The sequence below is a fragment of the Ranitomeya variabilis genome, chromosome 4 (genome assembly GCF_051348905.1).
Source record: "Ranitomeya variabilis isolate aRanVar5 chromosome 4, aRanVar5.hap1, whole genome shotgun sequence".
Taxonomy (NCBI): Eukaryota; Metazoa; Chordata; class Amphibia; order Anura; family Dendrobatidae; genus Ranitomeya; species Ranitomeya variabilis.
Window position 1 is genome coordinate 760,119,457 of NC_135235.1, and position 11,657 is coordinate 760,131,113.

An 11,657-nucleotide genomic window follows, 5' to 3' on the forward strand; every position below is an offset into this window, starting at 1 on the left:
TTCCTGTGAGCGCAACCCAGTGGTCTGCGCTCATAGCAAGTGAGTAAATCTGCTATATACAGGCCATCTGAACATCGCCTCTATGTAGCAGAGCCGATCGGGTTGTGGCAGCTTCTAGTCTCTTATGAAGACTATTGATGCATGCCAAAAGTAAAACAAAATATACGTTTTTAAAAATAAAAAATATAAAAATTCAAATCACCCCCCTTACGCCCCATTCAAAATAAAACAATAAAAATAAAATCAAACATACACATATTTGATATCGCCGCATTGAGAATCGCACGATCTATCAATATAAAAAGGATTAACCTGATTGCTAAACGGAATAGCGAGAAAAAAGTAAAATTGCCAGAATTACTTGTTTTGGTCGCTGCGACATTGCTTTAAAATGCAATAATGGGCGATCAAAATATTGTATCTGCACCAACATGATGTCATTAAGAAATGACAGCTCGGCGCACCAAAAATAAGCCCTCACCCGACCCGATATCGCGAAAATGAGACACTACGGGTATTGGAAAATGGAGCAAATTTTCTTCTTTTTTTTTTTTAACAAAGTTTTTTTGTTTTTTTTTCACAACGTAGATGAAAAAGAACCTAGACATGTTTGGTGTCTATGAACTCATAATGACCTGGAGAATCAAAAAAACAAGTCTGGGATTGCACTTTTTTTTTTAATTTCACCACACTTGGAATTTTTTCCAATTTTCTAGTAGACGACATGGTAAAATCAATGGTGTCATTCAAAAGTACAACTCGTCTCCCAAAAACAAGTCCTCACATGGCCATATTGATGGAAAAATAAAAAAGTTATGGCTCTGAGAAGAAGGGGAGTTAAAAATGAAAACGCAAAACTGAAAAAGGCTCCGGGGGTTAATTAAACCCAGCTGGCCTCCAATGAAGGAATAGAACCATCTCAAGGAGGATCAGGAGGAAATGGACAGCATGGGACTGATATGAGTGTATGAGCAAAGGGTCGGAATACTTAGGACCATGTGACATTTCAGGTTTTCTTTTTTATTAAATTTGCACAAATGTCTACGTTTCTGATTTTTTCCAGTCAAGATGGGGTGCAGCGTGTACATATAATGAGAGAAAAATGAACTTTTTTAAATTTACCAAATGGCTGCAATGAAACAAAGAGTGAAAAATGTAAAGGGGTCTGAATACTTTCTGTACCCACTGTACATTTATTCCCGCCTGCAGGAGATGTGTTGGCTCCAGCCCTGGTTTCATGGATTCACTCCACCTCATAAATTACATTGTTTTTGATCCTAAGGAATTCAGATTACTGCACAGTCTCTCCTGAAATGAGGACCAATGTTAGTTTCTATACTCTTGTGGTCAGGACTCATAGTAGCTCCAATGGTCCACCATAAATGAGTGCAACACCGGTTTAGTGTTGGAGTTCTCCCCTCATACATATGTTGTTGTTGAGGATGTAACTTTTTTTAAAGTTTTGTTACATGTTCATTCCGTATGATAGTCTGATTGTGGTGGGATCGGCCTGCCTCACTAACTGAGTCTGTATCTCCCTGGTAGTGTTTAAAAAAAGGTTTCAATTACCAAATGCCTGAGATCTAAATTTCAGATCCCTCAGCTCTGCACTATTATAAAAAGTTCTATTTAAATGTCTAATATTTCTTCTTGACATTTATCTGACAGAAAATATTGGTTCTTACGATAGTTTATATTGCTTAGAGCCACCAAGTCCCATACTCCAATTACTCCAGAGAAGTTTCACCACTACTCATTTTTTTTCCTGAGGATCACTGTTCAGCTTGATCATTTCAATAGATGTGTTATTGTCTATATTCACAGTTTTGCCCATTACCCTTTAACTGCTTTAACCCCTCTACATGGATTTGGACTTACACAGAGACCGCTAGGCTTGAAGCACAGTTACCTACTGTTCTGTGGAGTAAGATGGGAAGAAGAAAAGACAGATAGCCGTGTCAGAACCAAGAGGCCAGAGAAAATACTAACTCAGGAGACATAAGAGTAGTCAGTAAACAGGCCGGGGTCACAACGGGAAACAAATACACAAGCCGGGAGCTGAGCACAGAGGACTGAACCAGAGGAGATCAAGGCTGTATCTGGCAGCTTCCGGCAATATGCTTCAAGCTTTAGTAAGGTGTGGTGCTTTCGAAGTCCAACTCTGATTGCCCAAGGAGTTAGCAATCTCAGGCGGACATATTGCATATGCTTTAGCATTGTCCCAGATTGTCCTCCTATTGGATTGTAGTGTTGAACTGCATTGGAGTGGTGTATGGGTGCGTTATTCCTAGGGATCCGTTGATATGTATATTAGGGTAAATATTAACTGACAATACGACTAAAATTGTAATTGCAAGATTATAGTTTGCTGCAAGGAAACTGATTGCAAAATATTGGGTTAGAGATGATCCTCCGTCCAGACGTGAATTCATTGCTCAAACGAACCACATAACTGAGCTTGAGAAAAGCATTTACACCAGGAGGGACGAGCTAGATTTCTTCCATAAATTATGGCAGCCGTGGTTGGATAAGATTAATGTTCTACCAGTATATAGTACAATTTATGGTAAACTGGAACTCTGTTTGATATTGTCAACTATGGACGAATTATTGTTTGCTCCCGATATGGCCTCCATGGGGGGGTTAATTTACTGTAAAACATAAAATGAGTATGAACATGTGATCTGTTGTAAATCTTGTTATCGTTAATACAAATTTATCTGATTAAAAAATGTTTGGTGCTTTCCAATTGGCAGATGGTACTACAGATGCCAGGCGCCCTAATCTTAGTGACTGGGCAGAGCCTGCACCGCCAAGAGCTTCTGGTTCCAACCCCACCTCTGTTACCAGCATCGCCTGCAGATTGAGTAAGCCGCCTCTGGTGTCCAAAGCAGACATTGCAGGAGCAGATCCCAGAGGAGATGGGACACACCATTTGCAGAATTCCTAATATGACAAAATTGCAGAAAACCAGAGCAGATGAAACCCCTTTAACCCCTTTCTGACCTCGAACGGGATAGTACATCAGAGGTCAGAACCCCTGCTTTGATGTGGCCTCCGGCGGTGAGCCCGCATCAAAGCCTGTTCAAAACAGCTGACATTTGCTCGCAATAGCGGGGGGTGGATTCACGATCCACCCGCCACTAGTAACTAGTTAAATGCTACTGTCAAACGCTGACAGCGGCATTTAACTAGCGCTTCCGGCCGTCGGGCCAAAAATGCGTGCATTGCTGACCCTCGTTACGTGATCGGGGATCAGCGATGCATCGGTATGACAACCAGAGGTCTATTGAAGACCTCTATGGTTGTTGATGCCTGATTGCTGTGTGCGCGCCACCCTGTGCTCAGCACTCATAGCAATGCAGTAAATCTACTACATAGGAGCAATCTGAGCATCGCTCCTATGTAGCAGAGCCGATCAGGCTATGCTAGCTTCTAGCCTCCCATGGAGGCTATTGAAGCATGGCAAAAGTAAAAAAAAAATGTTTTACAAAAATATGAAAAAATATAAAAGTTTTAAATCACCCCCCTTTCGCCCCATTTAAAATAAAACAAAAAAATCAAATACACATATTTCGTATTGCCGCGTTCAGAATCGCCCAATCTATCAATAAAAAAATGAACCTGAAAGCTAAACGGCGTAGCGAGAAAAAAATTGAAATGTCAGAATTTTGATTTTTTTTTTTTGGTCATTGCGACATTGCATTAAAATGCAATAACGGGCGATCAAAAGAATGTATCTGCACCAAAATGGTATCATTAAAAACGTCAGCTCAGCACACAAAAAATAAGCCATCACCCTACCCTAGGTCACGAAAATTGGAGACGCTACAGGTACCGGAAAAGTGCGCAATTTTTTTTTTTTAGCAAAGTTTATAATTTTTTTTTACCAATTAGATAAAAAGTACCGTATATACTCAAGTATAAGCCGACCCGAGTATAAGCCGACCCCCCTAATTTTGCCACAAAAAACTGGGAAAACTTATTGACTCGAGTATAAGCCTAGGGTGGAAAATGCAGCAGGTACCGGTGAATTTCAAAATTAAAAATAGATACTCCATACCATTCATTATGGCCTCATAGATGCTCCACATAAAGCTGTGCCACATATAATGCTCTGCACCGTTCATTATGGCCCCATAGATGCTCCACATAAAGCTGTGCCATATATAATGCACTGCACCGTTCATTATGGCCCCATAGATGCTCCACATAAAGCTGTGCCATATATAATGCACTGCACCGTTCATTATGGCCCCATAGATGCTCCACATAAAGCTGTGCCATATATACAATGCTCTGCACCGTTGCCCCATAGATACTCCACATAAAGCTGTGCCATATATACAATGCTCTGCACCGTTGCCCCATAGATACTCCACATAAAGCTATGCCATATATATAATGCTCTGCACTGTTGCCCCATAGCTGTGCCATATATATAATGCTCTGCACCGTTGCCCCATAGCTGTGCCATATATATAGTGCTCTGCACCGTTGCCCCATAGCTGTGCCATATATATAGTGCTCTGCACCATTGCCCCATAGCTGTGCCATATATATAGTGCTCTGCACCATTGCCCCATAGCTGTGCCATATATACAATGCTCTGCACCGTTGCCCCATAGCTGTGCCATATAGTGCTCTGCACCGTTGCCCCATAGCTGTGCCATATAGTGCTCTGCACCGTTGCCCCATAGCTGTGCCATATAGTGCTCTGCACCGTTGCCCCATAGCTGTGCCATATAGTGCTCTGCACCGTTGCCCCATAGATGCTCCACATAAAGCTGTGCTGCTGCTGCAATAAAAAAAAAAACACACATACTCACTTCTCTTACTTGCAGCTCCTCAGCGTCCCGTCCCGGCGTCTCTCCTCACTGACTGATCAGGCAGAGGGCGGCGCGCACACTATATGCGTCATCTCGCCCTCTGACCTGAACAGTCAGTGCGGAGAGACGCCGGGAAGATGGCGCGACGCCCGGCGTGTGGAACGCGGACAGGTGAATATGACATACTTACCTGCTCCCGGCGTCCCGCTCCTTCCCCCGGACAGCTGGTCTTTGGTGCCGCAGCCTCTTCCTCTATCAGCGGTCACCGTTACCGCTTCATTAGAGAAATGAATAGGCGGCTCCGCCCCTATGGGAGGTGGAGCAGCCTATTCATTTCTCTAATGAGCGGTCCCACGTGACCGCTCAGGGGAAGAGGCTGCGGCACCGAAGACAGGCAGGGGGAGCGACAGGAACGCCGAAACTAGGTGAGTATATGACAGTCCTCACCCGCCGACCCCACCACCGATCATGACTCGAGTATAAGCCGAGAGGGGCACTTTCAGCCCAAAAATTTGGGCTGAAAATCTCGGCTTATACTCGAGTATATACGGTAACCTAGACATGTTTGGTGTCTATGAACTCATAATGACCTGGAAAATCATAACGGCAGGTCAGTTTTAGCATTTAGTGAACCTAGCAAAAAAAGCCAAACAAAAAACAAGTGTGGGATTGCACTTTTTTTGCAATTTCACCACACTTGGAATTTTTTTCCAGTTTTCTAGTACACGACATGCTAAAACCAATAATGTCGTTCAAAAGTGCAACGCGTCCTGCAAAAAAATAAGCCCTCACATGGCCATATTGACAGAAAAATAAAAAAAGTATGGCTCTGGGAAGGAGGAGAGCGAAAAACGAAAACGTAAAACAAAAAAAAAGCTGGGGTCATGAAGGGGTTAAAATGACTCCATTTTGTAAATTATAACCCTCAATAAATTATAGGAATAGTGACTATTTTGACTCCACTTGCAGTTTCCAGATATTAGCACGCGCAGTGAATGTTGGAAAGTGAAAATTGCAAATTTCCCAAGTTATTACCCAACACATAGTGCCCAGATTGTGCTCCAGGAGATACACATGCCATAAAATAAGTGATTTCTTCTCACTATAGTAATGCCAAAAGCATGGATGCTTAATGTGGCTTGAGCACAGTCTAGTAAACTGTAAACTGTCATTGTCTTGGGGAATAATTCAATAATTTTGCATAACTTGCCATTTTTACAGACCGTTTAAGTAGAAATGGTCAAAAATATAGAATTCAAGGATATTTTATTCTAAAATGATAATTGGTTTTATTCTTGGCAGATAACTGTACCAGGAGATCAGCAGGACAGCTGACATCTTCATTGTTTAAATCAGATAATCTTGAGATCCCACAGGATACAATTGAAGTGAATGCCATTACTCCAAATATACCATCATCCCTTCACAGCAAAGATCTGTCATCTGATCATTTGGAACAGGTCCTGTCTTCTGATTCATTACCGACTACTAAGGAAAATCAAAATCACAAAATAAGCATTAAAAAACAAACTGCTCCTAAAGCAAAGAAGTCATTTTCATGTTCAGAATGTGGAAAGTGTTTTAATCGGAAAGCGAAGCTTGTTACCCACCAAAGAACTCACACAGGAGAGAAGCCTTTTTCTTGTTCAGAATGTGGGAAATGTTTTACAGATAAAAAAGTTCTTATCAGACATCATATGTCTCACACAGGGGAGAAGCCTTTTTCCTGTTCAGAATGTGGGAAATGTTTTAACCAGAAAGCACATCTTGTTAGCCACCAGAAAACCCACACAGGAGAGAAGCCTTTTTCTTGTTCAGAATGTGGGAAATGTTTTAGCCAGAAATCAGATTTGGTTAATCACCAGAAAACCCACACAGGAGAGAAGCCTTTTTCTTGTTCAGAATGTGGGAAATGTTTTACATATAAAAATGTTCTTATCAGACATCATAGATCTCACACAGGGGAGAAGCCTTTTTCCTGTTTAGAATGTGGGAAATGTTTTCTAGATAAATCAGGTCTTATCAAACATCATAGATCTCACACAGGGGAGAAGCCTTTTTCCTGTTCAGAATGTGGGAAATGTTTTAACCAAAAAGCGAATCTTGTTAGCCACCAGAAAACCCACACAGGGGAGAAGCCTTTTTCCTGCTCAGAATGTGGGAAATGTTTTAACCACAAATCGAATCTTGTTAGCCACCAGAAAACCCACACAGGGGAGAAGCCTTTTTCCTGTTTAGAATGTGGGAAATGTTTTCTAGATAAATCATTTCTTGTCAGACATCAGAGATCTCACACAGGAGAGAAGCCTTTTTCCTGTTCAGAATGTGGGAAATGTTTTAACCACAAAGCGAATCTTGTTAGCCACCAGAAAACCCACACAGGGGAGAAGCCTTTTTCATGTTCAGAATGTGGGAAATGTTTTAACCAAAAAGCGCATCTTGTTAGCCACCAGAAAACCCACACAGGGGAGAAGCCTTTTTCCTGCTCAGAATGTGGGAAATGTTTTAACCACAAATCATATCTTGTAAGCCACCAGAAAACCCACACAGGGGAGAAGCCTTTTTCATGTTCAGAATGTGGGAAATGTTTTAGCAGGAAGACGAGTCTTTATAGCCACCAGAAAACCCACACAGGGGAGATGCGTTTTTCCTGTTCAGAATGTGGGAAATGTTTTAACCAGAAAACACATCTTGTTACCCACCAAAGAACACACACAGGGGTGAAGCCATTTTCATGTTTATAATGTGGAAAATGTTTTGTGAAGAAACCATCTCTTTCTAGCCACCAAAGAATTCACACAGGGGAAAAGCTTTTTTAATGTTCTTAATTGTGTTTACATAGTCACATACAAGTGCTTCTCACTAAATTAGAATATTATCAAAAAGTTAATTTATTTCAGTTCTTAAATGCAAAAAGTCAAACTCATATTATATAGAATCATTACAGAGTGATATATCTCAAGTGTTTATTTCTGTTGATGACTAGATCCTACAGCCAATGAAAACCCAAAAGTCATTAAGTCAGTAAATTAGAATAAAAACACCTGGAATGGCTTCGTAAACGTTTTAAAAAGGTCCCTTGGTCTGTTTCAGTAGGCTCCACAATCATGAGGAAGACTGCAGACTGGACATGTCTAGAAGGCAGTCATTGACACACTCCAGAAGGAGGGTAAGCCACTGTAAAATATTAGTATTTCAATAATAATAAAAAAATATAGATTACTTTACATATGCAGGTTCTAACTAGCAAATAGATACTCTGGATAGTGAGGGACTGAGTTATTCTGAGGATTGTGGCCGCTACATCTGTTCTCTGTTTGTCAGACCTATAGGGCTTTTGTCAGAACTGTGGCTATTTGGAGATAAACAATGGTTCTTAAAGGTCACAGGCTATATGCTTAAGCATTTCAAAATGAGGTAATGTACAAAAAACTAATATTCATATTCCGCAAGTTACTAGTGTTCTTCTGATATGGTAGAGGCTATGAACATAGCAGCAGATCACCATATGTGGTTATGAGACAGGAAAAATAGATCCAATGTAAGCCTATGGGTCAATATAGTATATAAGCCGACCTAACTCCTGTTCAGACAGATCTCTCATACTTTGAGAATCTCCAACCCAGACCACATCATACTTCAAAACCATATGTAGGAACCAATGAATGCTTGTTTTCTCTTCTATAATCTAATACTTACTACGTGCTATGAATTTACTTGTCTTCATTTTTGTCATCACTTTTTGAATGAACATTAAACAAGATTTGTTTTATCCACACAATTCAATATTGCTTTCCTTTCTATCTTCACTGTGCTCTTACTTAAAAAAGTAAGAAACTGTTATTTTCTCTAACATTTTGGCAAGCCCTGCCAAATCTGATTTTTGTGCTATTTTTGTGAAATCCTTTCCCTTGCACACGGAGGTGGAGAGCTCTGCTAAACACCTGTTGTTCAAGGTGCAGGAATTCTGCTATTTCACGTCACAAGGATCAGACAGAGCCTACAGACAGTGAGGATTCGTGTCTCCAACCATAAAGAGCTGGATGTGTCCCATGATGGAGGTCTGAGGATTTCAGTAAAGACACAGAGGACCATCCATTGATGGTTGGATCAATCCAGGAGAGGAAAAGATATTCCACAGGTGAGAAAATGGATTTCGTTCACGATTATTCTAAGAAAAGTAATATAGAGTTTAAGTTTGTTCATAGCCATACAGATTCACAATTATGGTCTAGTTTGTATAGTCAATGTGATAGGACTCTCAATTCTAAATATTTTTATAATGCGGACATTTTTTAATCAAACACAGATAAATTCAATCTTAATGATGAACAAAAAAACAAGATACTCAAAGTATGGTTACCTTCACATATGGGAAAAAGAATGCAGATCAGATTAAATGAGGAAAATTAATTGACACATAGTACAAAAGAAGACAGACTTAGACAATATTGTTTTTTGCAGGCGAAGCCACACCTACAATTGATATTCAGAAAAATGAACGAACTAATATTCATGATGACCCATTTGCATTTTTGGTAAAATTTGAACAGGCCTATAGGATGGTGATGGTTCTTAGGCCTCATCCGGGGCCAACATCCATGATCAGATTTTTTGTAAAAAAGTTCAAATATTTAGATCCTGCCTCAGAGCAATTGGCTAGTGCTCAGCCATCATTGCCAGAAGCAACAGTTTATTGACAAAGTAAGGAGATCCATGAAGCAAAATCAGGTCAAGGCTAAAATAGTTGTAGTTCATGAGAAAGAAGACAGCCAGCTGAAACCTAGACCCACCGTAACATCCAAGAATAGAGATTACATTCATCATAGAGGTACAAATACTACACAAAGGAACAATATCCATTGTTATTTTTGTGGTATACCTGGACCCTTAAAATGGCAGTGCAGAAAATTCTTGAGAGCAGAATCAGAGACAGGTACACAAGGAACAGGTAAGCTTGGAAGGGAACTCATGCCAAAATCATCCACCAAACCTTCCGCACCTCCATGACATTCTTCTGCACCCGCTCACAACTGACAACAGACAAACGCAGTCACCGTATGCACCATTAATCAGACAGATCAGAGAGATGACAGTGAAAGAGACTTAGTCCAGAAATAGAATGCTTTTAAAAAGGACATTGGTCTTCTCCCATCTCCCCCATCTTTCTGACAATCACAGACTACTCCTACACCCCATCCATTGGAATTTGTGACTCGTTACATTGGATGACTGTGGAAGACCATTTACCAAAGTAAATCTGGCAGGACAGAATGTTGTATTTCTTATTGACACAGGAGCTCAATTAAGTGTTACAAATCTTGATTTGAAGCTACAACCAGATTCACCAGTTTGTACAATTGTTGGTTTTAGTGGAAAAGGTGGAACTAAAGCTACTTTAGTTACCAATGTGACGTTGGAAACACCTATCAAAACAGGAATTAACATTTGGTATTGTCGTGATTCTGAAAATATACTTGGCACAGATTTTATGCAGAAATTTGGATGGGTAGTCGATCTAGGAAATCAAGTGATCTGGAAAGATTCTAATGGTTGTAAACCTGTAGTCATTGATCCTAGTGATTATAGCCATGTTGGAAGTATTTGCTTAAATGATGTGGTGTCAACAGATCATTTGTGGCCTGAAACTGGTGGTGACGAGGTATTGACAGAAATTGTACAGCTTTTTCCTTCTCTTTGGGCTCAGTTCAGGAATGAGCTTGGTACAATGAAGGATGTTGTTGTAAATGTGGAGGGGCGAGATCCTCCACCACAACGTCAGTATAAATTGCCTCCAGAATCAATTGATTCTATGTCAAAGATCATACAGGAATTGTTAGATCAAGGTGTCATCTGAAAGGCTAATTCTGTAAGTAACAATCCTTTGTGGTGTGTCCTGAAATCTGATGGTTCTTATCGAATGATATTGGATTTGCGGATGTTTAACAAACATACTCCCAATGTAGCACCCATTGTTGCAGATACTCATGACATGATGGCAAGGCTGAATGCGAAGGCAAAATACTTGTCACGATTGGACTGGTGAGTAAACTGGGACCAGGGGCACCTTTTCTGGCCCTAGCTCTAGGGGGCGCCCTAACTCGCCCTGTTCCCCGGGATACCTCAGATGGCGCGGATGTCGGGGCCTCCGCCCTTGCCCTGTCTCCTGACTGCCGCCCTGTGTCTGTCCCCCTCCCCACCCGGGGAAGAGAGGCGCTACCGTGTACAACAGTACACCAACCCGACAAACAGGGGGACAAAGACAAGGGTAAAAAGAAAACTCCACTCACACAAAATATGCTCTCACAAATAACAGAGGTATCCACCAGGGTGTGAAGGATGGGGGAAGTAAATAAGGCAGGTAAGGATGAGGAATTTTCCAAGCGTACAAACCATACAACTGTCGCACAATAAATTCCTCCAGCTCTCCAAACACCAGCTCCTCACTACTCCAGGTCTATCTAGCAAGTGCTATCTCGGACAAAGGTCTGATCAGAAGGCCTAGCTTTTATAGGAGAGAGGAATGGCTAACCGAGCACAGCTGAAAGCAGGAATTTCCACATGGCCTATTAACCCCTGTCCTGCTGAAAGAAAACAAAACACCTTTAATACACAGGAGAAGTGCTTCTCAGCGATGAAGCAGAAGTCATCAGACGCCGTGGTCTTCTGGTACTGCTCTGTCGCAGAAACTCCGTGACAATACTTTTCTGTACTAGACATCAGTAATGTTTTTTCAGTATACCTCTTGAAATTAGTTGTCAGTACAAGTTTGCATTTACTTTCTTGGATGAGCAATATTTGTTTTGCAGATTGCCTCAAGGAGCACAT

General features: G+C 41.0%; 1 protein-coding gene across 1 annotated transcript; it reads left to right on the top strand.

Annotated features, from left to right (window-relative positions):
* The first annotated feature begins 1,816 nt into the window (after window positions 1-1,816).
* LOC143766883 (uncharacterized) lies at window positions 1,817-8,602 on the top strand. Its single transcript, XM_077254881.1, has 2 exons — window positions 1,817-2,867; window positions 6,132-8,602. The coding sequence occupies exons 1-2, from the start codon at window positions 2,732-2,734 to the stop codon at window positions 7,571-7,573; spliced, it is 1,578 nt and encodes a 525-aa protein (XP_077110996.1). The 5' UTR covers window positions 1,817-2,731; the 3' UTR covers window positions 7,574-8,602.
* Window positions 8,603-11,657: the final 3,055 nt, after the last annotated feature.

Coding starts and splice junctions, on each gene's coding strand:
- LOC143766883 (XM_077254881.1), top strand. CDS start 2,732: ATGTTTGGTGCTTTCCAATTGGCAGATGGTACTACAGATGCCAGGCGC. Junction 2,868..6,131: donor CAGCATCGCCTGCAGATTGA/GTAAGCCGCCTC, acceptor TATTCTTGGCAG/ATAACTGTACCAGGAGATCA.